The sequence below is a fragment of the Oncorhynchus gorbuscha genome, linkage group LG06 (genome assembly GCF_021184085.1).
Source record: "Oncorhynchus gorbuscha isolate QuinsamMale2020 ecotype Even-year linkage group LG06, OgorEven_v1.0, whole genome shotgun sequence".
In the NCBI taxonomy this organism is placed as follows: Eukaryota; Metazoa; Chordata; class Actinopteri; order Salmoniformes; family Salmonidae; genus Oncorhynchus; species Oncorhynchus gorbuscha.
In genome coordinates this window covers 43,978,227-44,003,276 of record NC_060178.1, presented here as the reverse complement: position 1 = coordinate 44,003,276, position 25,050 = coordinate 43,978,227, and the positions used below count along the sequence as shown (strand labels likewise).

General features: G+C 47.5%; 1 protein-coding gene across 1 annotated transcript; it reads left to right on the top strand.

Moving 5' to 3' along the window:
• The first annotated feature begins 3,438 nt into the window (after window positions 1-3,438).
• LOC124038687 lies at window positions 3,439-20,602 on the top strand. The gene is made up of 5 exons (XM_046354775.1): window positions 3,439-3,833; window positions 4,676-4,780; window positions 4,879-5,071; window positions 19,499-19,612; window positions 19,808-20,602. The coding sequence occupies exons 1-5, from the start codon at window positions 3,439-3,441 to the stop codon at window positions 20,600-20,602; spliced, it is 1,602 nt and encodes a 533-aa protein (XP_046210731.1).
• Window positions 20,603-25,050: the final 4,448 nt, after the last annotated feature.

The window sequence follows — 25,050 nt, the reverse complement described above, 5'->3', positions numbered from 1 at the left end:
GTGGCTCTCTACCACAACAACATGACATATGACATAGGATTATAATTGGGATGTGTAGGTTTGGATGTGGCTTAAATTAGACTGTAATTGAAAACAAGTTGTTTTCTTAGCTAATAAAGTCATGTCACTGTTTGCCTCCTCCTCCACTCACTCATTCAGCATGAAAGAGCGATAGAGGGAAACGTGTGGGACTATGCCCTGAACCTTGACTGCTCCTCTGTCACAGCCAGGAGAATAAAGCCAGGCTCATACCTCAGCCATCCAACTCTCGGAGGACTGCCGCGCACACACACACACACACACACACACACACACACACACACACACACACACACACACACACACACACACACACACACACACACACACACACACACACACACACACACACACACACACACACACACACACACACACACACACACACACACACACACACACACACACACACACAGGTTAGCCCAGAGTCACTCTCTCACGCAGTCCCTGAAGTTCTGTGTGTGCGAGTGTGTACATTGGCAAGACAGAACGGCAGTGTTGTGTAAACTCAATGGGGATTTTGTGTGTCTGTCTGTCAACAACAGCTGTGCTCGATCTCTAATACTAACCCTTCCACACATACCATCACACGAGTGTGATCATTCTACAAGGGTCCCTGAAGCGTATGATCACACCCGTGTGATTAGAATGCGTATTGAAAATGCTTATTTAGAACGGCCAGTTTCTAATGACGCAACAATCAGCATTTGAGCTGGCCACACTTTTTTTCAGAAACTATTTACACAAACACAGTCCTTACAAAGTTATGTCCAGAATGTGAGCAGTTTATTTTTTAGATGCAATGTTCAGATATTCACAGAAGTATCTATAGCATAACACAATCATCCAAACAGGAAAAATGTAGCGTTAACTGAGGAAAGATTGACGCAACACAACAGGTCATAATTGTATAACTCTCGGCTGACATAAACTACAATATCAATTAGCTAATAGAATTTTCTATTTATAATTAATCACATCATGGGTGAGCTCACCATAGATCAAAATAATTGAGTAAAACACTTCCTAGAAATTGAAAGTAACCCAACGATGATTAGTTTCAGCGTGCCGCCATGCTTCTTTTCCTCACAGAAACTAAAGATAATAAGAGACCAAAATATTAATTTGGTCAGTTAATAGTATGCATGTTGAAGCGGTGTGTCATCTACCATCGTTCACATCTCACCAGTCACTTCCTGAAGTTCTCAAAAAATGAGTGAACCCTTTACTCACCTCATTTTTTTTAGCATCTTTGGTCCAACAGACAAATATGTGAAACCCGGAATGCATTGTATGTCAACAAACATGGCTCCACACACATAGCTGGAATTAGCATAGCTCATCGTAATCAGTACAACCTTCAAAAAAGTATTTCACACACATAATATGTGACCATTACAATTTATTTACAATGCATGATTTATCACCGTTAATTGAAAACATGTGAATAAAGCACTAAATATATCAATAATTACCACAAAAATAATTTTCTGATTGTGATTTATTGATACAAATGGTGCGTGCTGGCAGTCAATCACGTAACCTCTCACTCCCACTTTGAGCCATTCAGTGTTGTTAATGTATGTAGCTAGTGAGCTAAGCTGTAGCATTAGCAACGTCTTTCAAAAGGAGACAACTCACAAACGCGGAAATTCTGGATATTTTTTAACCTCTTAAGGTATAGGGGGCAGCATTTTCACTTGTGGATAAATAGCGTGCCCAATTTCAACTTCCTGCTACGCATGTCAGGAATATAAGATATGCATATTATTAGTAGATGTGCATAGAAAACACTCTGACATTTCTAAAACTGTTTGTATCATGTCTGTGAGTATAACAGAACTTATGTAGCAGGCAAAACCCTGAGGACTAACTGTTCAGAATTATTATTTTTTTGCCTCTGACTGTTCCCTGTCATTACAAAGGGATATTTCTTAGGAACCTGTTTTCAGTTCTTACCGCTTCCACTGGATGTCACCAGTCTTTGGAATTTGGTTGAGGTTATTCATTTGTGCAACGAAGAAGAAGCACATCCAGGAACAACGTTACACTATTGAGAGTTGCGCAAGACGTAAAAAGAAGCATGGTTTGTTTACTTCCTGTATTGAAAATAGATTGGCCGTCTACAATTTGATCGATTATTAACGTTTAAAAATACCTAAAGTTGCATGACAAAAGTAGTTTGAAATATTTTGGCAAAGTTTATATGCAACTTTTGAAATATTTTGTCGTGATGTTGCGTTGTCTGGAAGCAGTTTTTTTCTGGATCAAACACGTCAAATAAATGGACATTTGGATATATATGGACGGAATTAATCAAATTGTGATGGGACATATTGGAGTGCCAACAAAAGAAGCTCGTCAAAGGTAATGCATGTTTTATATTTTATTTCAGAGTTTTGTAGCACCTGCAGGGTTGAAATATGCTACTCTCTTTGTTGACATTGTGCCATCATCAGATAATAGCTTCTTATGCTTTCGCCTAAAAGCCTTTTAAAAATCTGACATGTTGGCTGGATTCACAACGAGTGTAGCTTTAATTGAGTATCTTACATGTGTGATTTAATGAAAGCTAGATTTTTATATAATTCTTTGAATTTGCCACGCTGCATTTTCCCTGTTTTTTTTCTAAGTGGGACGCAACCGTCCCCTATACCATATGAACTGGTTAAAGTTCTGACAATGAGTCTTAGTATGGAATCAGGAATCAGATTCTGATTCTGACAGTGAGGAGCTTCCCCCCAGTCATTGAGAACCCTGAATCTGAGGACCCCTTATCCACTGACAAAGTCCCAGTTCCCTTTAAAGATGCTGGTGGTGATGGAGGCAGACCAACAGTGGATGAAGTATAGGAGTTCTGTGGTAGCTGGAAGGCCACCAGCCATTTCACCCCTCCTGGCCCTGCTGTTTGCTTTGATGAGTCCCAGTCTGGAGTGCAACGCCCCTTGCCATTTCCATCTGAGGCAGAGTGCTTCAAGTTGTTTCTGACACAGGAGCTGGTGGGAGACATAGTAGAGACCAATCACTATGCCTTGGAGCTACAGGAGAAGAGAGAGTGGGGAGTGGGGGGGGGGGGGGGCAACCACAATTAGTGAAATGTATACCTTCCTGGTGACAGTCCTTCTCATGGGGATAGTAAAGAAGAACTCCTTAAGAGAATACTGGAGCACAGATCCTATGTTTGCAACTCCCTTCTTTTCCCAAGACCGCTTCCTAGTACTGCTGCGATGACTGCATTTCATCTACAATGCTACTGCCATCCTGAATGACCCGTTATACAAAATAAGTAATGTTCTTACCAGCCTGACAATAGCATTTGGTTGAGTCTTTGTGTCATACAAGCACGTATGCATTGATGAGTATGAGGGGTTTGGGGTGTCCGGGTCCGTGGTGGTGACCATGCTGGCTCCTCATTTCAGCAAGGGACACACTTTGTATGTGGACAATTGTTACAGCAGTCCCACACTATTCCAGAATCTGCTCTCCAACAGCACAGGGGCCTGTGGCACAGTCAGATCAAACAGGAAGGGGATGCCGGCATTCGGATGTAGGAAGATGCAGAGAGGGGAGGCGGAGTTCAAGGAGAACGGTCAACAGCTGGCAATAAAGTGGCATGACAAACGAGATGTCCATGTCCTCTCCACTGTCCATATAGCAATCATGTCGGCCACAGGGAATGTGGACCACCTGACGGGAGAGAGAAAAATCAAACCAGATTACCTCAAAATGGGGGCAGTGGATAAGGCAGACATGATAAACAGCTTTATGGAATGCACTCAGGAAATGACCAAGTGGTATAAGAAGATATTTTTTCCATCTGATTGACGCAGCCCTCATTGTTCACTGCAGACTAACAGCTGAGATGATTACTGAACAAGGGATTTTTTGGAATTGGACATACAGTTCACATGCAGAAACTATTGATGTAATAAGGCACTTACTTTGATAGAAACCCAGCCTGGATTTGAACCAGATTGTCTAGTGACACCTCAAGTACTGAGATGCTGAGCCTTAGACCGCTGCGCCACTTGGGAGTCATAAGGCCAGGGTAGCTTCAAAATACAACAAGCCAATACTTCTCTGATGCAATTAGCATTGTTTTACAGAGCTAATAGAAGAATGTAGCTAGCTACATAAGCATAATTGAATATAACACCATAAAGGTTACGAAAGGAGTAACCTTACCTCGCGTGCCCGCGGTTATGAGGAATATACACAACTATATTATGCTCCATACATAGAGTGAGCTGCAGTAGAAACGATATAACACGACTTACAGAAAGTATTGTAACGTAATAAGGCACTTACTTTGATAGTAACGCAGTCTGGATTTGAACCTGTGTCACATGGAAACATTAAAACATTAAATAAATAACGGACATGGAACGAGACAGGAACAGCGTCAGCAAACAGGCAACACAAACAAAATACAATCAATGCAGAAGCGGGGAACAGAGCTGGGGAACTGACAAATATAGGGGAGGTAATAACAGGTGAGTCCGGGTGAGTCCAATATCTCTGATGTGCATGACGAGGGAAGGCAGGTGTTGATGAAAGGAGTGCATGATGCAGGGCGGAAAGAGCGGGAGCAGACGTGACAGTACTCCCCCTCTAGGGGCACCACCCGACATCCCAGTACTCCCCCTCTAGGGGCGCCGACGTCCCACATGGGCGAACCGGCCGAGACATGGGTGCTGGGCAAGCCGGTTGGGGCGTGGAAGCCCAACGAACCGGCAGGAGTGTGAGAGCCTGACGATCCGGCTGAGGCAAGACACCTGTAGATCCCGCTGCAGAGAAGGACCTCAAAAGATCCGGTGGAGTGTGATGTGGGCCAGGAAGCCGCCGATCCAACCGAGGCAAGGAAACCTCTCGAGCCAGCCAGGGCGTGAAAGCCCGACGGGCTGGCTTAGGCACCTCCGATTCCATCGGCGGTGGAATACACCCCGACGTCACCAACAAAACAAAAAACAAACAAAAAAACCTCCTGGACCAGCTGGGCGAACAAGAACTGACGATCCAGCTGATGCCCAACGTGAGATGGGCGCCATCCGAGCCTACCGGGGCAAGGAAACCTCTTAAGCCAGCTAGGGCGTGGGAACCCAACGAGCTGGCTAGGCACCCCCGGTTCCATCGGTGGCGACCCAGAGCCGATGCCACCATACCAACCGGAACTCCAGTACTCCCCAATGCTTGTGTGTTGGCTTCTGCATTCTGTCACGTGGATGACGTTGTAGAGACGTAGCAGGTACGGTGAGTCAAACATTTAATACAGAACAGACATGGAATGAGACAGGAACAGCTTCAGCAAACTAGTAATACAGACAAAAAGCAATTAATGCAGAATTGGGGAACAGAGCAGAGAAACTGACGAATATAGGGGAGGTAATAAACAGATGATAAGTGAGTCCAGGTGAGTCCAATATCGCTGAAGCACGTGACGAGGGAAGGCAGTTGTTCGTAATTGATGGCAGGAGTGCGTGATGCAGGGCAAGCCTGGCACCCTCAAGCGCCAGGGGAGGGAAGAGTGGGAGCAGACGTGACAGTAACCCCCCCTCTAGTGGAGCAGACGTGACAACCTGGGTGTCTGTAGTGACCCCTCTAGCACTGAAACGCTGTGCATTAGACAGCTGCGCCACTTGGGAGTCATAAGGTCAGGGTAGCTTCAAAATACAACACATGCTAATACTTCTCTGATGCAATTAGCATCGTCTACAGAGCTAATAGAATAATGTAGCTAGCTATCTAAATCAAATCAAATCCAAATCAAATCAAATCAAATCAAATGTATTTATATAGCCCTTCGTACATCAGCTGATATCTCAAAGTGCTGTACAGAAACCCAGCCTAAAACCCCAAACAGCAAGCAATGCAGGTGTAGAAGCACGGTGGCTAGGAAAAACTCCCTAGAAAGGCCAAAACCTAGGAAGAAACCTAGAGAGGAACCAGTTTATGTGGGGTGGCCAGTCCTCTTCTGGCTGTGCCGGGTGGAGATTATAACAGAACATGGCCAAGATGTTCAAATGTTCATAAATGACCAGCATGGTCGAATAATAACAAGGCAGAACAGTTGGAACTGGAGCAGCAGCACAGTCAGGTGGACCGGGGACAGCAAGGAGTCATCATGTCAGGTAGTCCTGGGGCACGGTCCTAGGGCTCAGGTCCTCTGAGAGAGAGAAAGAAAGAGAGAGTTAGAGAGAGCATATGTGGGGTGGCCCGTCCTCTTCTGGCTGTGCCGGGTGGAGATTATAACAGAACATGGCCAAGATGTTCAAATGTTCATAAATGACCAGCATGGTCGAATAATAGTAAGGCAGAACAGTTGAAACTGGAGCAGCAGCATGGCCAGGTGGACTGGGGACAGCAAGGAGTCATCATGTCAGGTAGTCCTGGGGCATGGTCCTAGGCCTCAGGTCAGTTGAAACTGGAGCAGCAGCATGGCCAGGTAGACTGGGGACAGCAAGGAGTCATCATGTCAGGTAGTCCTGGGGCATGGTCCTAGGGCTCAGGTCCTCCGAGAGAGAGAAAAAGAAAGAAGGAGAGAATTAGAGAACGCACACTTAGATTCACACAGGACACCGAATAGGACAGGAGAAGTACTCCAGATATAACAAACTGACCCTAGTCCCCCGACACAAACTACTGCAGCATAAATACTGGAGGCTGAGACAGGAGACGACAGGAGACACTGTGGCCCCATCCGAGGACACCCCCAGACAGGGCCAAACAGGAAGGATATAACCCCACCCACTTTGCCAAAGCACAGCCCCCACACCACTAGAGGGATATCTTCAACCACCAACTTACCATCCTGAGACAAGGCTGAGTATAGCCCACAAAGATCTCCGCCACGGCACAGCACAAGTGGGGGGAGGCACCAACCCAGACAGGATGACCACAACAGTGAATCAACCCACTCAGGTGATGCACCCCCTGCAGGGGAGGCATGAGAGAGCCCCAGTAAGCCAGTGACTCAGCCCCTGTATTAGGGTTAGAGGCAGAGAATCCCAGTGGAAAGAGGGGAACCGGCCAGGCAGAGACAGCAAGGGCGGTTCGTTGCTCCAGAGCCTTTCCATTCACCTTCCCACTCCTGGGCCAGACTACACTCAATCATATGACCCACTGAAGAGATGAGTCTTCAGTAAAGACTTAAAGGTTGAGACCGAGTTTGCTTCTCTGACATGGGTAGGCAGACCGGTCTGCCATTGTATATCAATGATGTTGCTCTTGCTGCGGGCGATTCCCTGATCCACCTCTACGCAGACGACACCATTCTATATACTTTCGGCCCGTCATTGGACACTGTGCTATCTAACCTCCAAACGAGCTTCAATGCCATACAGCACTCCTTCCGTGGCCTCCAACTGCTCTTAAACGCGAGTAAAACCAAATGCATGCTTTTCAACCGATCGCTGCCTGCACCCGCATGCCCGACTAGCATCACCACCCTGGATGGTTCCGACCTTGAATATGTGGACATCTATAAGTACCTAGGTGTCTGGCTAGACTGCAAACTCTCCTTCCAGACCCACATCAAACATCTCCAATCGAAAATCAAATCAAGAGTCGGCTTTCTATTCCGCAACAAAGCCTCCTTCACTCACGCTGCCAAGCTTACCCTAGTAAAACTGACTATCCTACCGATCCTCGACTTCGGCGATGTCATCTACAAAATGGCTTCCAACACTCTACTCAGCAAACTGGATGCAGTCTATCACAGTGCCATCCGTTTTGTCACTAAAGCACCTTATACCACCCACCACTGCGACTTGTATGCTCTAGTCGGCTGGCCCTCACTACATATTCGTCGCCAGACCCACTGGCTCCAGGTCATCTACAAGTCCATGCTAGGTAAAGCTCCGCCTTATCTCAGTTCACTGGTCACGATGGCAACACCCATCCGTAGCACGCGCTCCAGCAGGTGTATCTCACTGATCATCCCTAAAGCCAACACATCATTTGGCCGCCTTTCGTTCCAGTACTCTGCTGCCTGTGACTGGAACGAATTGCAAAAATCGCTGAAGTTGGAGACTTTTATCTCCCTCACCAACTTCAAACATCAGCTATCCGAGCAGCTAACCGATCGCTGCAGCTGTACATAGTCTATAGGAAAATAGCCCACCCATTTTCACCTACCTCATTCCCATACTGTTTTTTATACTGTTTTTATTTATTTATTTTTCTGCTCTTTTGCACACCAATATCTCTAACTGTACATGACCATCTGATCATTTATCACTCCAGTGTTAATCTGCAAAACTGTATTATTCGCCTACCTCCTCATGCCTTTTGCACACATTGTATATAGTCTGCCCATTTTTTTCTACTGTGTTATTGACTTGTTAATTGTTTATTCCATGTGTAACTCTGTGTTGTCTGTTCACACTGCTATGCTTTATCTTGGCCAGGTCGCAGTTGCAAATGAGAACTTGTTCTCAACTAGCCTACCTGGTTAAATAAAGGTGAAATTAAAATAAAAAAAATAAAAAAAATGGAGCTCTATAGGAGAAAGCCCTGCCACCAGCTGTTTGCTTAGAAATTCTAGGGACAATTAGGAGGCCTGCGTCTTGTGACCGTAGTGTACGTGTAGGTATGAACGGCAGGACCAAATCAGAGAGATAGGTAGGATCAAGCCCATGTAATGCTTTGTAGGTTAGCCGTAAAACCTTAAAATCAGCCCTTGCTTTGACAGGAAGCCAGTGTAGAGAGGCTAGCACTGGAGTAATATGATAACATTTTTTGGTTCTAGTCAGGATTCTAGCAGCCGTATTTAGCACTAACTGAAGTTTATTTAGTGCTTTATCCGGGTAGCCGGAAAGTAGAGCATTGCAGTAGTCTAACCTAGAAGTGACAAAAGCATGGATTAATTTTTCTGCATCATTTTTGGACAGAAAGTTTCTGATTTTTGCAATATTACGTAGATGGAAAAAAGCTGTCCTCGAAATGGTCTTGATATGTTCTTCAAAAGAGAGATCAGGGTCCAGAGTAACGCCGAGGTCCTTCACAGTTTTATTTGAGACGACTGTACAACCATTAAGATTAATTGTTAGATTCAACAGAAGATCTCTTTGTTTCTTGGGGCCTAGAACAAGCATCTCTGTTTTGTCCGAGTTTAATATTAGAAAGTTTGCAGCCATCCACTTCCTTATGTCTGAAACACAAGCTTCTAGCGAGGGCAATTTTGGGGCTTCACCATGTTTCATTGAAATGTACAGCTGTGTGTCATCCGCATAGCAGTGAAAGTTAACATTATGTTTTCGAATAACATCCCCAAGAGGTAAAATGTATAGTGAAAACAATAGTGGTCCTAAAACGGAACCTTGAGGAACACCAAAATTTACAGTTGATTTGTCAGAGGACAAACCATTCACAGAGACAAACTGATATCTTTCCGACAGATAAGATCTAAACCAGGCCAGAACATGTCCGTATAGACCAATTTGGGTTTCCAATCTCTCCAAAAGAATGTGGTGATCGATGGTATCAAAAGCAGCACTAAGGTCTAGGAGCACGAGGACAGATGCAGAGCCTCGGTCCGATGCCATTAAAATGTAATTTACCACCTTCACAAGTGCCGTCTCAGTGCTATGATGGGGTCTAAAACCAGACTGAAGCATTTCTAAGCATTGAGTATAACACCATAAAGGCTATGAAATGAGTAACGTTACCTCGCGTCTCCGTGGTTATAAGGAATATACACAAAATGATTATGCTACAGTAGACACGACATGCAGATGCTATTACAACGTTATACGGCACTTACTTTGATAGAAACGCACACATATTGGAATATAAGTCTCCAGCTTCAGCGATTTTTGCAATTCGTTCCAGTCATTGGCAGCAGAGAACTGGAAGGAAAGGCGGCCAAAGGGGGTGTTGGTTTTGGGGATGACCAGTGAGATATACCTGCTGGAGTGCGAGCTACGGGTGGTGTTGTTATTGTGACCAGTGAGCTGAGATAGGCGGTGCTTTACCTAGCTAAGACTTATAGATGACCTGGAGCCAGTGGGTCTGGCGACGAATATGTAGCGAGGGCCAGCCGAGGAAAGCATACAGGTTGCAGTGGTGGGTGGAGTATGGGGCTTTGGTGACAAAACAGATGGCACTGTGATAGACTGCATCCAGTTTGCAGAGTAGAGTGTTGGAGGCTATTTTGTAGATGACATCTCTGAAGTCAAGGATCGGTAGGATAGTCCGTTTTACAAGGGTATGTTTGGTGGCGTGAGTGAAGGAGGCTTTGTTGCGAAATAGGAAGCCGATTCTAGAAATAATTTTGGATTGGAGATGTTTAATATGAGTCTGGAAGGAGAGTTTACAGTCTAACCAGACACCTAAGTATTTGTAGTTGTCCACATATTCTAAGTCAGAAATGTCCAGAGTAGTGACGCTAGTCGGACGGGCGGGTGTGGGCAGCGAATGGTTGAAAAGCATGCATTTAGTTTTACTAGCGTTTAAAAGCAGTTGGAGGCCACGGAAGGAGTGTTGTATGGCATTGAAGCTCGATTGGAGGCTTGTTAACACAGTGTCCAAAGAAGGACCAGATGTATACAGAATGGTAACGTCTGCGTAGAGGTAGATCAGGGAATCACTCGCAGCAAGAGCGACATCGTTGATATCAGAGAAAAGAGTAGGCCCGAGAATTGAACCCTGTGGTACCCGCATAGAGACTGCCATAGGTCCGGACAACAGGCCCTCCGATTTGACACAGTAGTCATTTGAGAAATCAAGGCTGTTGAGTCTGCCGATAAGACTACAGTGATGAACAGAGTTGAAAGCCTTGGCCAGATCGATGAAGACGGCTGCACAGTAAATGCTCAACCAGAGACGTCGCTCCTAGTGGCCGGTGATTTTAATGCAGGAAAACTGAAATCCATCTTACCTCATTTCTACCAGCATGTTACCTGTGCAACTAGATGCGAAACAACTCTAAATCACCTTTACTCCACATACAGGGACACATACAAAACTCTCCCACGCCCTCCATTTGGCAAATCTGACCAAGGTTAATAGGTTCCAATCCTCAAAACATTCCCTTAATGTTAGACTCTTGAGCAAGGCCCTTAACCCCACCATACGTTCTCCATCCAGGGGTGCTGCATGCAGCTTGAACCTGTGCTTGTCTCAACTGTCTGTGTGAGGTCTGCTGTTTGGGTGGGATGAGAATGAGGCAGAAGACACATTTTTGTTGGTCACTGTAAATAATGGACAAAGTATATTGTATTGTATTGTCATCAAGAAGTCATCCAGAGTTGACCTGGGCCATCATTCAAACAAAGGGATGCCTCTCTGGCCATCAGTGCATATTTCCAAACTTCAGTATAATTGCAAATAATGACAATACATTTAAAAAACTATGCTGGTAATCTTTTCTATATGTATTTAATTGGTTATTAAATTAAATTCTTAGCTCAAAATATTACTATTAATAGTAGTAGCCATAATTCATAAATGGCACCATGCCAAACCTATATAAGGGTTCTATATAGAACCTTTTTTGGGTTCCATATATGAGGCAAGTGATAGAAGCCTTTTTTGGTTCTATAAGGAACCAGTTTTTCTATGGGTGTACAGCGATATTGTAACATTCTGACCTTAGTTCCTTTGTTTTGTCTTTGTTTTAGTATGGTCAGGTCGTGAGTTGGGGTGGGCAGTCTATGTTATTTTTTCTATGATTTGGGATTTCTATGTTTGGCCTGGTATGGTTCTCAATCAGAGGCAGCTGTCAATCGTTGTCCCTGATTGAAAACCATACTTAGGTAGCCTGTTTTTACCCTTGAGTTGTGGGTTATTATTTTCTGTTCTGTGTTTTGTGCTTCACCCTACAGGACTGTTTCGTTTTGTTCGTTGTCGCTTTATTGTTTTGTTTCAGTGTTCAATTGTTTTATTAAATCAATATGGACACTTACCACGCAGCACATTGGTCCTCCTCTTCGTCCATCACAGACGAGCGTTACAGAATCACCCACCACCAAAGGACTAAGCAGCGTGGTGACGGGCAGCAGCAGCGATCTCCAGGCTCCTGGACATGGGAGGAGATCTTGGATGGCAAGGGACCCTGGATACAGCCGGGAGAATATCGCCGCCCCAAGCCAGAGCTGGACGCAGCGAAAGCCGAGAGGCGGTGGTATGAGGAGGCAGCACGGCAGCGCGACTGGGACAAGAGGCAGCCCCAAAAATTTATTGAGGGGGGGTATACGGGGAGTGTGGCTAAGTCAGGTAGGAGACCTGTGCCAACTCCCCGTGCTTACCGTGGAGAGAGGTGTACCTGGCAGGCACCGGGTTATGCCGTGAGGCGCACGGTGTCCCCGGTGCGCAGGCATAGCCCGGTGCATTACATAGCAGCGCCTCGTATCGGCCGGGCTAGAGTGGGCATCAAGCCAGGTTCCATGAAGCCGGCTCAGCACATCTGGTCTCCAGTGCGTCTCCTCGGGCCAGGGTACATGGCACCAGCCCTGCTCATGGTGTCCCCGGTTCGCCAGCACAGCCCAGTGCGGTCGATTCCACCTCGCCGCACTGGCCTGGCTACGGGGAGCCTCCAGCCAGGTAGGGTTGGGCAGGCTCGGTGCTCGAGACCTAAAGTGGCCTCCACGGTCCGGTCTATCCGGTGCCTCCTCCACACACCAGGCCTCCGGTGGCAGCCCCCCGCACCAGGCTGTCTCTCTGTCTCCTCCCGCCTGTCCAGAGCTGCCAGAGTCTCCCATCTGTCCTGAGCTGCCAGAGTCTCCCGTCTGTCCTGAGCTGCCAGAGTCTCCCGTCTGTCCTGAGCTGCCAGAGTCTCCCGTCTGTCCTGAGCTACCAGAGTCTCCCGTCTGTCCTGAGCTGCCAGAGTCTCCCGTCTGTCCTGAGCTGCCAGAATCGCCCGTCTGTCCTAAGCTGCCAGAGTCGCCCGTCTGTCCTGAGCTGCCAGTGTCGCCCGTCTATCAGGAGCTGCCAGGGCTGCCCGCAAGTCAGGAGCTGCCAGAACCGCCCGTCAGTCAGGAGCTGCCAGAGCCGCCGGTCAGTCAGGAGCTGCCAGAGCCGCCCGTCACTCCGGCGCTGCTGGAGTCGCCCTTCACGCCGGAGCTGCCGGAGTCTCCCGCCTGTCCGGTGCTGCCGGAATCTCCCTTCCATTCGGGACCTGTGGCTAGGGTCCCCAGTCCGAGGTCGGCGGTGAGGGCCGCCGCTCTAAAGAGGCCACGGAGGCAGGTTAAGAGGCGGACAAAGACTATGGTGGAGTGGGGTCCACGTTCTGCCCCAGAGCTGCCACCGCAGACAGACGCCCACCCAGACCTTCCCCTATATGTTCATGTTTTGCGGCCAGAGTCCGCAAAAAAGTTTGGAAACACCAAGACTCTTCCTAGAGCTGGCCGCCCGGCCAAACTGAGGAACCTGTGGAGAAGGTCCTTGGTCATGGAGGTGACCAAGAACCTGATGGTCACTCTAACAGAGCTCTAGAGTTCCTCTGTGGAGATGGGAGAACCTTCCAGAAGGACAACCATCTCTGCAGCACTCCACAAATCAGGCCTTTATGATAGAGTGGTCAGACAGAAGACACTCCTCAGTAAAAGGCACATGACAGCCAGCTTGGAGATGGCAAAAAGGCACCTAAAAGACTCTCAGACCATGAAACAAGATTCTCTGGTCTGATGAAACCAAGATTTTACTCTTTGGCCTGAATGCTACGTGTCACATCTGGAGGAAGCCTGGCACCATCCCTAAGGTGAAATATGGTGGTGGCAACATCATGCTGTGGGGATGTTTTTCAGCGGCAGGGACTGGGACGCTAGTCAGCATCGAGGAAAAGATTAACGGAGCAAAGTACAGAGAGATCCATGATAAAAACCTGCTCAATAGCGCCCAGGACCTCAGACTGGAGTGAAGGTTCACCTTCCAACAGGACAACGACCCTAAGCACACAGCCAAGACAACGCAGGAGTGGCTTCGGGACAACCCGATCGACCATCTCTGGAGAGACCTGAAAATGCAGCTCCACATCCAACCTGACATAGCTTGAGAGGGTGTCCAGAGAAGAATAGGAGAAACTCCCCAAATACAGGTGTGACAGGCTGTAATCGCTTCTAAGGGTGCTTCCGAACTGTGTAAAGGGTCTAAATACTTATGTAAACGTGATATTTCAGTTTTGGGTTTTTAATACATTTGAATAAAATTCTAAACCTGTTTTTGCTTTGTCATTGTGGGGTATTGTGTGTAGATCATTTACATTTACATTTAAGTCATTTAGCAGACGCTCTTATCCAGAGCGACTTACAAATTGGTGCATTCACCTTATGACATCCAGTGGAACAGTCACTTTACAATAGTGCATCTAAATATTTTAAGGGGGGGGGGGGTGAGAAGGATTACTTTATCCTATCCTAGGTATTCCTTAAAGAGGTGGGGTTTCAGGTGTCTCCGGAAGGTGGTGATTGACTCCGCTGTCCTGGCGTCGTGAGGGAGTTTGTTCCACCATTGGGGAGCCAGAGCAGCGAACAGTTTTGACTGAGCTGAGCGGGAACTGTACTTCCTCAGTGGTAGGGAGGCGAGCAGGCCAGAGGTGGATGAACGCAGTGCCCTTATTTGGGTGTAGGGCCTGATCAGAGCCTGGAGGTACTGAGGTGCCGTTCCCCTCACAGCTCCGTAGGCAAGCACCATGGTCTTGTAGCGGATGCGAGCTTCAACTGGAAGCCAGTGGAGAGAGCGGAGGAGCGGGGTGACGTGAGAGAACTTGGGAAGGTTGAACACTAGACGGGCTGCGGCGTTCTGGATGAGTTGTAGGGGTTTAATGGCACAGGCAGGGAGCCCAGCCAACAGCGAGTTGCAGTAATCCAGACGGGAGATGACAAGTGCCTGGATTAGGACCTGCGCCGCTTCCTGTGTGAGGCAGGGTCGTACTCTGCGGATGTTGTAGAGCATGAACCTACAGGAACGGGCCACCGCCTTGATGTTAGTTGAGAACGACAGTTTGTTGTCCAGGATCACGCCAAGGTTCTTAGCGATCTGGGAGGAGGACACAATGGAGTTGTCAACCGTGATGGCGAGATCATGGAACGGGCAGTCCTTCCCCGGGAGGAAGAGCAGCTCCGTCTTGCCGAAGTTCAGCTTGAGGTGGTGATCCGTCATCCACACTGATATGTCTGCCAGACATGCAGAGATGCGATTCGCCACCTGGTCATCAGAAGGGGGAAAGGAGAAGATTAATTGTGTGTCGTCTGCATAGCAATGATAGGAGAGACCATGTGAGGTTATGACAGAGCCAAGTGACTTGGTGTATAGCGAGAATAGGAGAGGGCCTAGAACAGAGCCCTGGGGGACACCAGTGGTGAGAGCACGTGGTGAGGAGACAGATTCTCGCCACGCCACCTGGTAGGAGCGACCTGTCAGGTAGATCTAGGGGGGAAATGATTTAAACAATTTTAGAACACAGCTGTAACATAACAAAATGTGGAAAAAGTCAAGGGGTTGGAATACTTTCCGAATGTACTCTACATAGTGCATTGAAGTGAATCACACTGCTGCTCTCTCACTTAGCTTTTTGCACATTATGGATTGTGGTTGTTGTGAATGGCCTATAAAGGTAGAATTGAAAGAGTTTAAGCTGCCTATCAATCATTGTTTTTGGAACCAGTGGACAACCAGTGAAAAATGCACTCTTTCAACAGCTGGGGATCCTGGGCCTGATTAATGAAGAGGGGCTTATAACAGGGCTGGAGACCTGGGGCCCACGCCCGTAGGGGGATCTTGAGGCAGAGAAAAATAGAAATGCATACAGTACCAGCCAAAAGTTTGGACACACCTACTTATTCAAGGGTTCTTCCTTTATTTTTACTATTTTTTATATTGTAGAATAATTGTGATGACATCAAAACTTTTGAAATAACCCCCAAAACACTATCACACCTCCTACTCCATGCTTCACAGAGGGAACCACACATGCGGAGATCATCTCATTCACCTTCTCTGCGTCTCACAAAGACACAGCAGTTGGAACCAAAAATCTCAAATTTGGACTCATCAGACCAAAGGACAGATTTCCACTGGACTAATGTCAGTTGCTCGTGTTTCTTGGCCCAAGCAAGTTTCTTCTTCTTATTTTCATCCTTTAGTAGTGGATTCTTTGCAGCAATTTGACCATGAAGGCCTGATTCACGCAGCCTCTGAACAGTTGATGTTGAGATATGTCTGTTACTCTGCGAAGCATTTATTTTGGCTGCAATTTTGAGGCTGGTAACTCTAATGAATTTATCCTCTGCAGTAGTAGCACCTCTGGGTCTTCCTTTCCTGTGGCAGTCCTCATGAGAGCCAGTTTTATCACAGTGCTTGATGGTTTTTGCGACTGAAGAAACTTTCAATGTTCTTGAAATGTTCCAGATTACTTTAAGACATGAAGGTCAGTCAATGATAGACTGTCATTTCTCTTTGCTCATTTGAGCTGTTCTTGCCATAATATGGACTTATAGGGCTATCAAATACGGCTATCTTCTGAATATCACCCATTCCTTGTCACAACACAACTGATTGGCTCAAACGCATTAAGAAGGAAAGAAATTCCACAAAATAACTTTCAACAAGGCACACCTTTGAAATACATTCCAGGTGACTACTTCATGATGCTGGTTGAGAGAATGCCAAGAGTGTGCAAAGCTGTCAACAAGGCACAACGGGTGGCTACTTTGAAGAATCTCAAATATAAAGTATATTTGTTTAACACTTTTTTGGTTACTACATGACTCCAATTGTGTTATTTCATAGTTTTGATATCGTCACTATTATTCTACATTATATTTCATTATAGCACAACGGTTTGATTTGTCTAATCTTAGCAATTTCTTCTCAGCTAGCTACATAGCCGTCTTTGTATCAAAGATAATTGCGTAATTATCGTATTTCGCCGTCCTAACGTAGTCTTCACTAGCCAGCTAGCTAACGTCCACTGATTAGCTGCACTGGGAAAACTATTACACTCAACTGAACGACTTGATTAGTGTAGTGTTAGCTAGCTACATAGCCGTCTTTGCTGTCTTCGTATCTTCGTATCCAAGATAATTGTGTTGTTTAGGTTTAGAGTGTGTAGTCTTAGAGTGATTATCTTAATTTACCGAGGTTAGCTAGCCAGCTATTTGTCGTCCTTAACGTAGGAGACTCTGCTAGCTAGCCAACGCTAGCCAACGTCTTCTGAATAGAACTCAACAACCCGGTCGCATTCACAGGTAGTATCACATTTTCACTTCATTTCATTACAGTACAACGTTTGATTTGTTTGATCGTAGCTAGCTACATAGCTAGCTACATAGCCGTCTTTGTATCAAAGATAATTGTGTAGTCTAGAGCGATTTTCTAGGTTAGCTAGCCAGCCATTGTCGTTCTTTTAACGCAACGTAATGTAAACAACACTGCTAGCTAGCCAGCTAGCCCCCGAATAGCAACACTGCAGAAACTATTACACTCAACGGAACGACTTGATTAGTGTAGTGTCAACAACGCACCCACTGCCAGCTAGCCTACTTCAGCAGTACTGTATCATTTTAATCATTTTAGTCAATAAGATTCTTGCTACGTAACTTAACTTTCTGAACATTCGAGACGTGTAGTCCACTTGTCATTCCAATCTCCTTTGCATTAGCGTAGCCTCTTCTGTAGCCTGTCAACTATGTGTCTGTTTATCCCTGTTCTCTCCTCTCTGCACAGACCATACAAACGCTCCACACCGCGTGGCCGCGGCCACCCTACTCTGGTGGTCCCAGCACGCACGACCCACGTGGAGTTCCAGGTCTCCGGTAGCCTCTGGAACTGCCAATCTGCGGTCAACAAGGCAGAGTTCATCTCAGCCTATGCCTCCCTCCAGTCCCTCGACTTCTTGGCACTGACGGAAACATGGATCACCACAGACAACACTGCTACTCCTACTGCTCTCTCTTCGTCCGCCCACGTGTTCTCGCACACCCCGAGAGCTTCTGGTCAGCGGGGTGGTGGCACCGGGATCCTCATCTCTCCCAAGTGGTCATTCTCTCTTTCTCCCCTTACCCATCTGTCTATCGCCTCCTTTGAATTCCATGCTGTCACAGTTACCAGCCCTTTCAAGCTTAACATCCTTATCATTTATCGCCCTCCAGGTTCCCTCGGAGTGTTCATCAATGAGCTTGATGCCTTGATAAGCTCCTTTCCTGAGTACGGCTCACCTCTCACAGTTCTGGGCGACTTTAACCTCCCCACATCTACCTTTGACTCTTTCCTCTCTGCCTCCTTCTTTCCACTCCTCTCCTCTTTTGACCTCACCCTCTCACCTTCCCCCCCTACTCACAAGGCAGGCAATACGCTCGACCTCATCTTTACTAGATGCTGTTCTTCCACTAACCTCATTGCAACTCCCCTCCAAGTCTCCGACCACTACCTTGTATCCTTTTCCCTCTCGCTCTCATCCAACACCTCCCACACTGCCCCTACTCGGATGGTATCGCGCCGTCCCAACCTTCGCTCTCTCTCCCCCGCTACTCTCTCCTCTTCCATCCTATCATCTCTTCCCTCCGCTCAAACCTTCTCCAACCTATCTCCTGATTCTGCCTCCTCAACCCTCCTCTCCTCCCTCTCTTCATCCTTTGACTCTCTATGTCCCCTATCCTCCAAGCCGGCTCGGTCCTCCCCTCCCGCTCCGTGGCTCGATGACTCATTGCGAGCTCACAGAACAGGGCTCCGGGCAGCCGAGCGGAAATGGAGGAAAACTCGCCTCCCTGTGGACCTGGCATCCTTTCACTCCCTCCTCTCTACATTTTCCTCCTCTGGCTCTGCTGCTAAAGCCACTTTCTACCACGCTAAATTCCAAGCATCTGCCTCTAACCCTAGGAAGCTCTTTGCCACCTTCTCCTCCCTCCTGAATCCTCCTCCCCCTCCCTCCCCCTCCTCCCTCTCTGCAGATGACTTCGTCAACCATTTTGAAAAGAAGGTCGACGACATCCGATCCTCGTTTGCTAAGTCAAACGACACTGCTGGTTCTGCTCACACTGCCCTACCCTGTGCTCTGACCTCTTTCTCCCCTCTCTCTCCAGATGAAATCTCACGTCTTGTGACGGCCGGCCGCCCAACAACCTGCCCGCTTGACCCTATCCCCTCCTCTCTTCTCCAGACCATTTCCGGAGACCTTCTCCCTTACCTCACCTCGCTCATCAACTCATCCCTGACCGCTGGCTACGTCCCTTCCGTCTTCAAGAGAGCGAGAGTTGCACCCCTTCTGAAAAAACCTACACTCGATCCCTCCGATGTCAACAATTACAGACCAGTATCCCTTCTTTCTTTTCTCTCCAAAACTCTTGAACGTGCCGTCCTTGGCCAGCTCTCCCGCTATCTCTCTCTGAATGACCTTCTTGATCCAAATCAGTCAGGTTTCAAGAATAGTCATTCAACTGAGACTGCTCTCCTCTGTATCACGGAGGCGCTCCGCACTGCTAAAGCTAACTCTCTCTCCTCTGCTCTCATCCTTCTAGATCTATCGGCTGCCTTCGATACTGTGAACCATCAGATCCTCCTCTCCACCCTCTCCGAGTTGGGCATTTCCGGCGCGGCCCACGCTTGGATTGCGTCCTACCTGACATGCCGCTCCTACCAGGTGGCGTGGCGAGAATCTGTCTCCTCACCACGCGCTCTCACCACTGGTGTCCCCCAGGGCTCTGTTCTTGGCCCTCTCCTATTCTCGCTATACACCAAGTCACTTGGCTCTGTCATAACCTCACATGGTCTCTCCTATCATTGCTATGCAGACGACACACAATTAATCTTCTCCTTTCCCCCTTCTGACGACCAGGTGGCGAATCGCATCTCTGCATGTCTGGCAGACATATCAGTGTGGATGACGGATCACCACCTCAAGCTGAACCTCGGCAAGACGGAGCTGCTCTTCCTCCCGGGGAAGGACTGCCCGTTCCATGATCTCGCCATCACGGTTGACAACTCCATTGTGTCCTCCTCCCAGAGCGCCAAGAACCTTGGCGTGATCCTGGACAACACCCTGTCGTTCTCAACCAACATCAAGGCGGTGGCCCGTTCCTGTAGGTTCATGCTCTACAACATCCGCAGAGTACGACCCTGCCTCACACAGGAAGCGGCGCAGGTCCTAATCCAGGCACTTGTCATCTCCCGTCTGGATTACTGCAACTCGCTGTTGGCTGGGCTCCCTGCCTGTGCCATTAAACCCCTTCAACTCATCCAGAACGCCGCAGCCCGTCTGGTGTTCAACCTTCCCAAGTTCTCTCATGTCACCCCGCTCCTCCGTTCTCTCCACTGGCTTCCAGTTGAAGCTCGCATCCGCTACAAGACCATGGTGCTTGCCTACGGAGCTGTGAGGGGAACGGCACCTCAGTACCTCCAGGCTCTGATCAGGCCCTACACCCAAACAAGGGCACTGCGTTCATCCACCTCTGGCCTGCTCGCCTCCCTACCACTGAGGAAGTACAGCTCCCGCTCAGCCCAGTCAAAACTGTTCGCTGCGCTGGCCCCCCAATGGTGGAACAAACTCCCTCACGACGCCAGGACAGCGGAGTCAATCACCACCTTCCGGAGACACCTGAAACCCCACCTCTTTAAGGAATACCTAGGATAGGATAAGTAATCCCTCTCACCCCCCCCCTTTAAGATTTAGATGCACTATTGTAAAGTGACTGTTCCACTGGATGTCATAAGGTGAATGCACCAATTTGTAAGTCGCTCTGAATAAGAGCGTCTGCTAAATGACTTAAATGTAAATGTAATGTAAATGTAGTCAAAATAAAGAAAAACCCTGGAATGAGTATGTGTGTGCAAACCTTTGACTGGTCGTGTAAATACACTAAGTGGCCCCAGTTCTAACTGGTGTTAAATACACCAGTTAGAACTGGGCGGACCACCCACTGTATTTTTGGTTAGTTAGTTAGCTGTTGTTGAAATAGGCTAGTCTAGCTTAGGGGTGTTTTTGGATGCTTATTGTTTCTTTCCTTGGGTCCAGCTTAGCCCCTTTTCCTGCTCCCCCCATTACCGTGTGTTTTACAATAAACCCTGAGTTTGACGGTAGATTACAGTTATTGTGGTTATTTCGTTCACACTTTTACTTTGTCACTATTATAAATTGCATGAGTTATGTTACGGGTCTCATTACCATCCCCCCTAGACTGTCGGGCCAAAAGGGATTCGTAACATTTTTGAAAGAAAAGCACATTTTCTGTACATTAAAATAACATCAAATTGATCAGAAACGCAGTGTAGACATTGTTAATGTTGTAAATGACTATTGTAGGTGGAAACAGCTGATTTTTTTATGGAATATATACAATATATATTCTTGTTCTGAGAAATGGAGGTTATTCCATGCGAGAAATTACCAAGAAACTGAAGATCTCGTACAACACTGTGTACTACTCCCTTCATAGAACTGCGCAAACTGGCGCTAACCAGAATAGAAAGAGGAGTAGGAGGCCCCGGTGCAAAACTGAGCAAGAGGACAAGTACATTAGAGTGTCTAGTTTGAGAAACTGGTAGCTTCATTAAATAGTACCCACAAACACCAGTCTCAACATCAACAGTGAAGAGACGACTCCAGGATGCTGGCCTTCTAGGTGTGTTACTGATTACAATTTTGGACAGGTAACTAGTAACTGCAACAGATTACATTTAGAAAGTACCTTACCCAACCCTGCATTCGAGTGTGTGTTGGGTGGGATAAGAACACATCAGAGTGGTATTGGATCATAGTTTCTGACCTTTTCTTGACCACTGCTCCCCAGGGCTGGAACAAACTGTCATATAAGCCTCAATGTTGAGAATCATCCATAAAAAAAACACTCACAGCGGAATACAATGTAGGAGAACCCTTTGAATAACCCTTTTTTGGTTCCAGGTACACCTACAACACCCGATGTCACAGGAAGGCCAAAAAGATCCTCAAGGACATCAACCACCCAAGCCAAGGCCTGTTCACCCACTATCATTCTGAAGGCGAGGTCAGTACAGTTCCTCATGGTCTGGGGCGGTGTGTCACAGCATCATCGGACTGAGCCTGTTGTCATTGCAGGCAATCTCAATGCTGTGCGTTACAGGGAAGACATCCTCCTCCCTCATGTGGTACCCTTCCTGCAGGCTCATCCTGACATGACCCTCCAGCATGACAATGCCACCAGCCATACTGCTCATTCTGTGTGTGAATGTCAGTGTTCTGCCATGGCCAGCGAAGAGACAGGATCTCAATCCCATTGAGCACATCTAGGACCTGTTGGATCGGAGTGTGAGGGCTAGGGCCATTCCCCACAGAAATGTCCAGGAACTTTCAGGTGCCTTGGTGGAAGAGTGGGGTAACACAGCAAGAACTGGCAAATCTGGTGTAGTCCATGAGGAGGAGATGCACTGCAGCACTTAATGCAGCTGGTGGCCACACTAGATACTGACTGTTACTTTTGATTTTGACCCACCCCCCACCCCCTTTGTTCAGGGACACATTATTCAATTTCTGTTAATCACGTCTGTGGAACTTCTTCAGTTTATGTCTCAGTTGTTGAATCCTGTTAGGTTCCTACAAATATTTACACATTTAACTTACACATGCTAAGTTTGCTGAAAATAAATACAGTTGACAGTGAGTGGACGTTTTTTTTTTTTTGCTGAGTTTATATACTGTATACTCTATTTTAGTCAATGCCACTCCGACATTGCTCAATCTAATATTTATAACATTTATATTTCTTTGTTACATTTTTGTACTTTTAGGTTTCTGTGCATTGTTGTGAATTGTTAGATACTACTGCACTGTTGGAGATGGGAACACAAGCATTTTGCTACACCCGCAATAACATCTGCTAAACATGTGTATGTGACCAATAACATATTATTAGATTTGATAAGAACCGTTTTGGTTACAGGTAGAACCCTTTTTGGTTCCATGTGGAACAGAGGGTTCTACATGGAACCCAAAAAGGGTTTTACCTGGACCAAAAAGGGTTCTCTTATGGAGACAGACGAAGATCCCTTTTGGACCCCTTTGTAAAAGAATGTAGAACAAATAACACCAGTCTTTAAATGAGAGAGCCTCATTGTTCTCTCTCCATCTCTCCTCCTCCCGACCTCATCCTCTATTTGCAATGGTTTGGCCCGCGGTGAAAGAGAGTGTTATGCAGGTGAGTGAGGACCCAAAAGCGGTTTAACAGAAACAGAGTCTTTTAATGTCCAAACACAGGGAAGACATATATCCTCTTCAGATGTAACGATTGACAAAATAGACAACCCGCAGAGAGGGCGACAAATAAATCATAAAGTCCTCTGATCTTTACAGGAGAGTCCCCTTCTAGCAGCAGAGGAGAATAGCAGGGTTAGCGGCAACAGACTGCTGGTCTCTCCGGGTAGGCGCGGGTTGTAGAGGACAGAGGTACCTGATCACACGTAGCATCTGATGAAGAGGCAGATTACGGCAGGACGGGACAAGGGTGAAGCAAACGAGAATCTGACAAAGACAGAAGCAGAAACAGAGAGAGAAATAGAGACCTAATCAGAGGGAAAAAAGGGAACAGGTGGGAGAGAGTAAACGAGGTAGTTAGAGGAGATGAGGAACAGCTGGGGGAAGGAAAGGGAGAGAAGGTAACCTAATACGACCAGCAGGGGGAAACGAAGTGAAGAGAAAGAACAGGAACAAGACATAACATGACAATACATGACAGTACCCCCCCCACTCACCGAGCGCCTCCTGGCGCACTCGAGGAGGAAACCTGGCGGCAACGGAGGAAATCATCGATCAGCGAACGGTCCAGCACGTCCCGAGATGGAACCCAACTCCTTTCCTCAGGACCGTACCCCTCCCAATCCACTAGGTACTGATGACCACGGCCCCGAGGACGCATGTCCAAAATCTTACGGACCCTGTAGATAGGTGCGCCCTCGACAAGGATGGGGGGGGGGGGGAGACGAACGGGGGCGCGAAGAAAGAGCTTAACACAGGAGACATGGAAGACCGGGTGGACGCGACGAAGATGTCGCGGAAGAAGAAGTCGCACTGCGACAGGATTAATGACCTGAGAAATACGGAACGGACCAATGAACCGCGGGGTCAACTTGCGAGAAGCTGTCTTAAGGGGAAGGTTTTGAGTGGAGAGCCATACTCTCTGACCGCGACAATATCTAGGACTCTTAGTCCTACGCTTATTAGCGGCTCTCACAGTCTGCGCCCTATAACGGCAAAGTGCAGACCTGACCCTCTTCCAGGTGCGCTCACAACGTTGGACAAAAGCCTGAGCGGAGGGGACGCTGGACTCGGCGAGCTGGGACGAGAACAGAGGAGGCTGGTACCCGAGGCTACTCTGAAAAGGAGATAGCCCGGTCGCAGACGAAGGAAGCAAGTTGTGAGCGTATTCTGCCCAGGGGAGCTGTTCTGCCCAAGACGCAGGGTTACGAAAAGAAAGACTGCGTAAGATGCGACCAATAGTCTGATTGGCCCGTTCTGCTTGACCGTTAGACTGGGGAAGAAAACCGGAAGAGAGACTGACGGAAGCCCCAATCAAACGGCAAAACTCCCTCCAAAATTGAGACGTGAATTGCGGACCCCTGTCCGAGACGGCGTCTGACGGAAGGCCATGAATTCTGAAAACATTCTCAATGATTATTTGTGCCGTCTCTTTAGCAGAAGGAAGCTTAGCGAGGGGAATAAAATGAGCCGCCTTAGAGAACCTATCGACAACCATTAGAATAACAGTCTTCCCCGCTGACGAAGGCAGTCCGGTAATAAAGTCTAAGGCGATGTGAGACCACGGTCGAGAGGGAATGGAAAGCAGTCTGAGACGGCCGGCAGGAGGGGAGTTATCGGACTTAGTCTGCGCGCAGTCCGAACAAGCAGCCACGAAACGACGCGTGTCACGCTCCTGAGTGGGCCACCAAAAACGCTGGCGAATAGAAGCAAGCGTACCCCGAACGCCAGGGTGGCCGGCTAACTTGGCAGAGTGAGCCCACTGACGAACGGCCAGACGAGTAGGAACGGGAACGAAAAGAAGGTTCCTAGGACAAGCGCGCGGCGACGGAGTGTGAGTGAGTGCTTGCTTT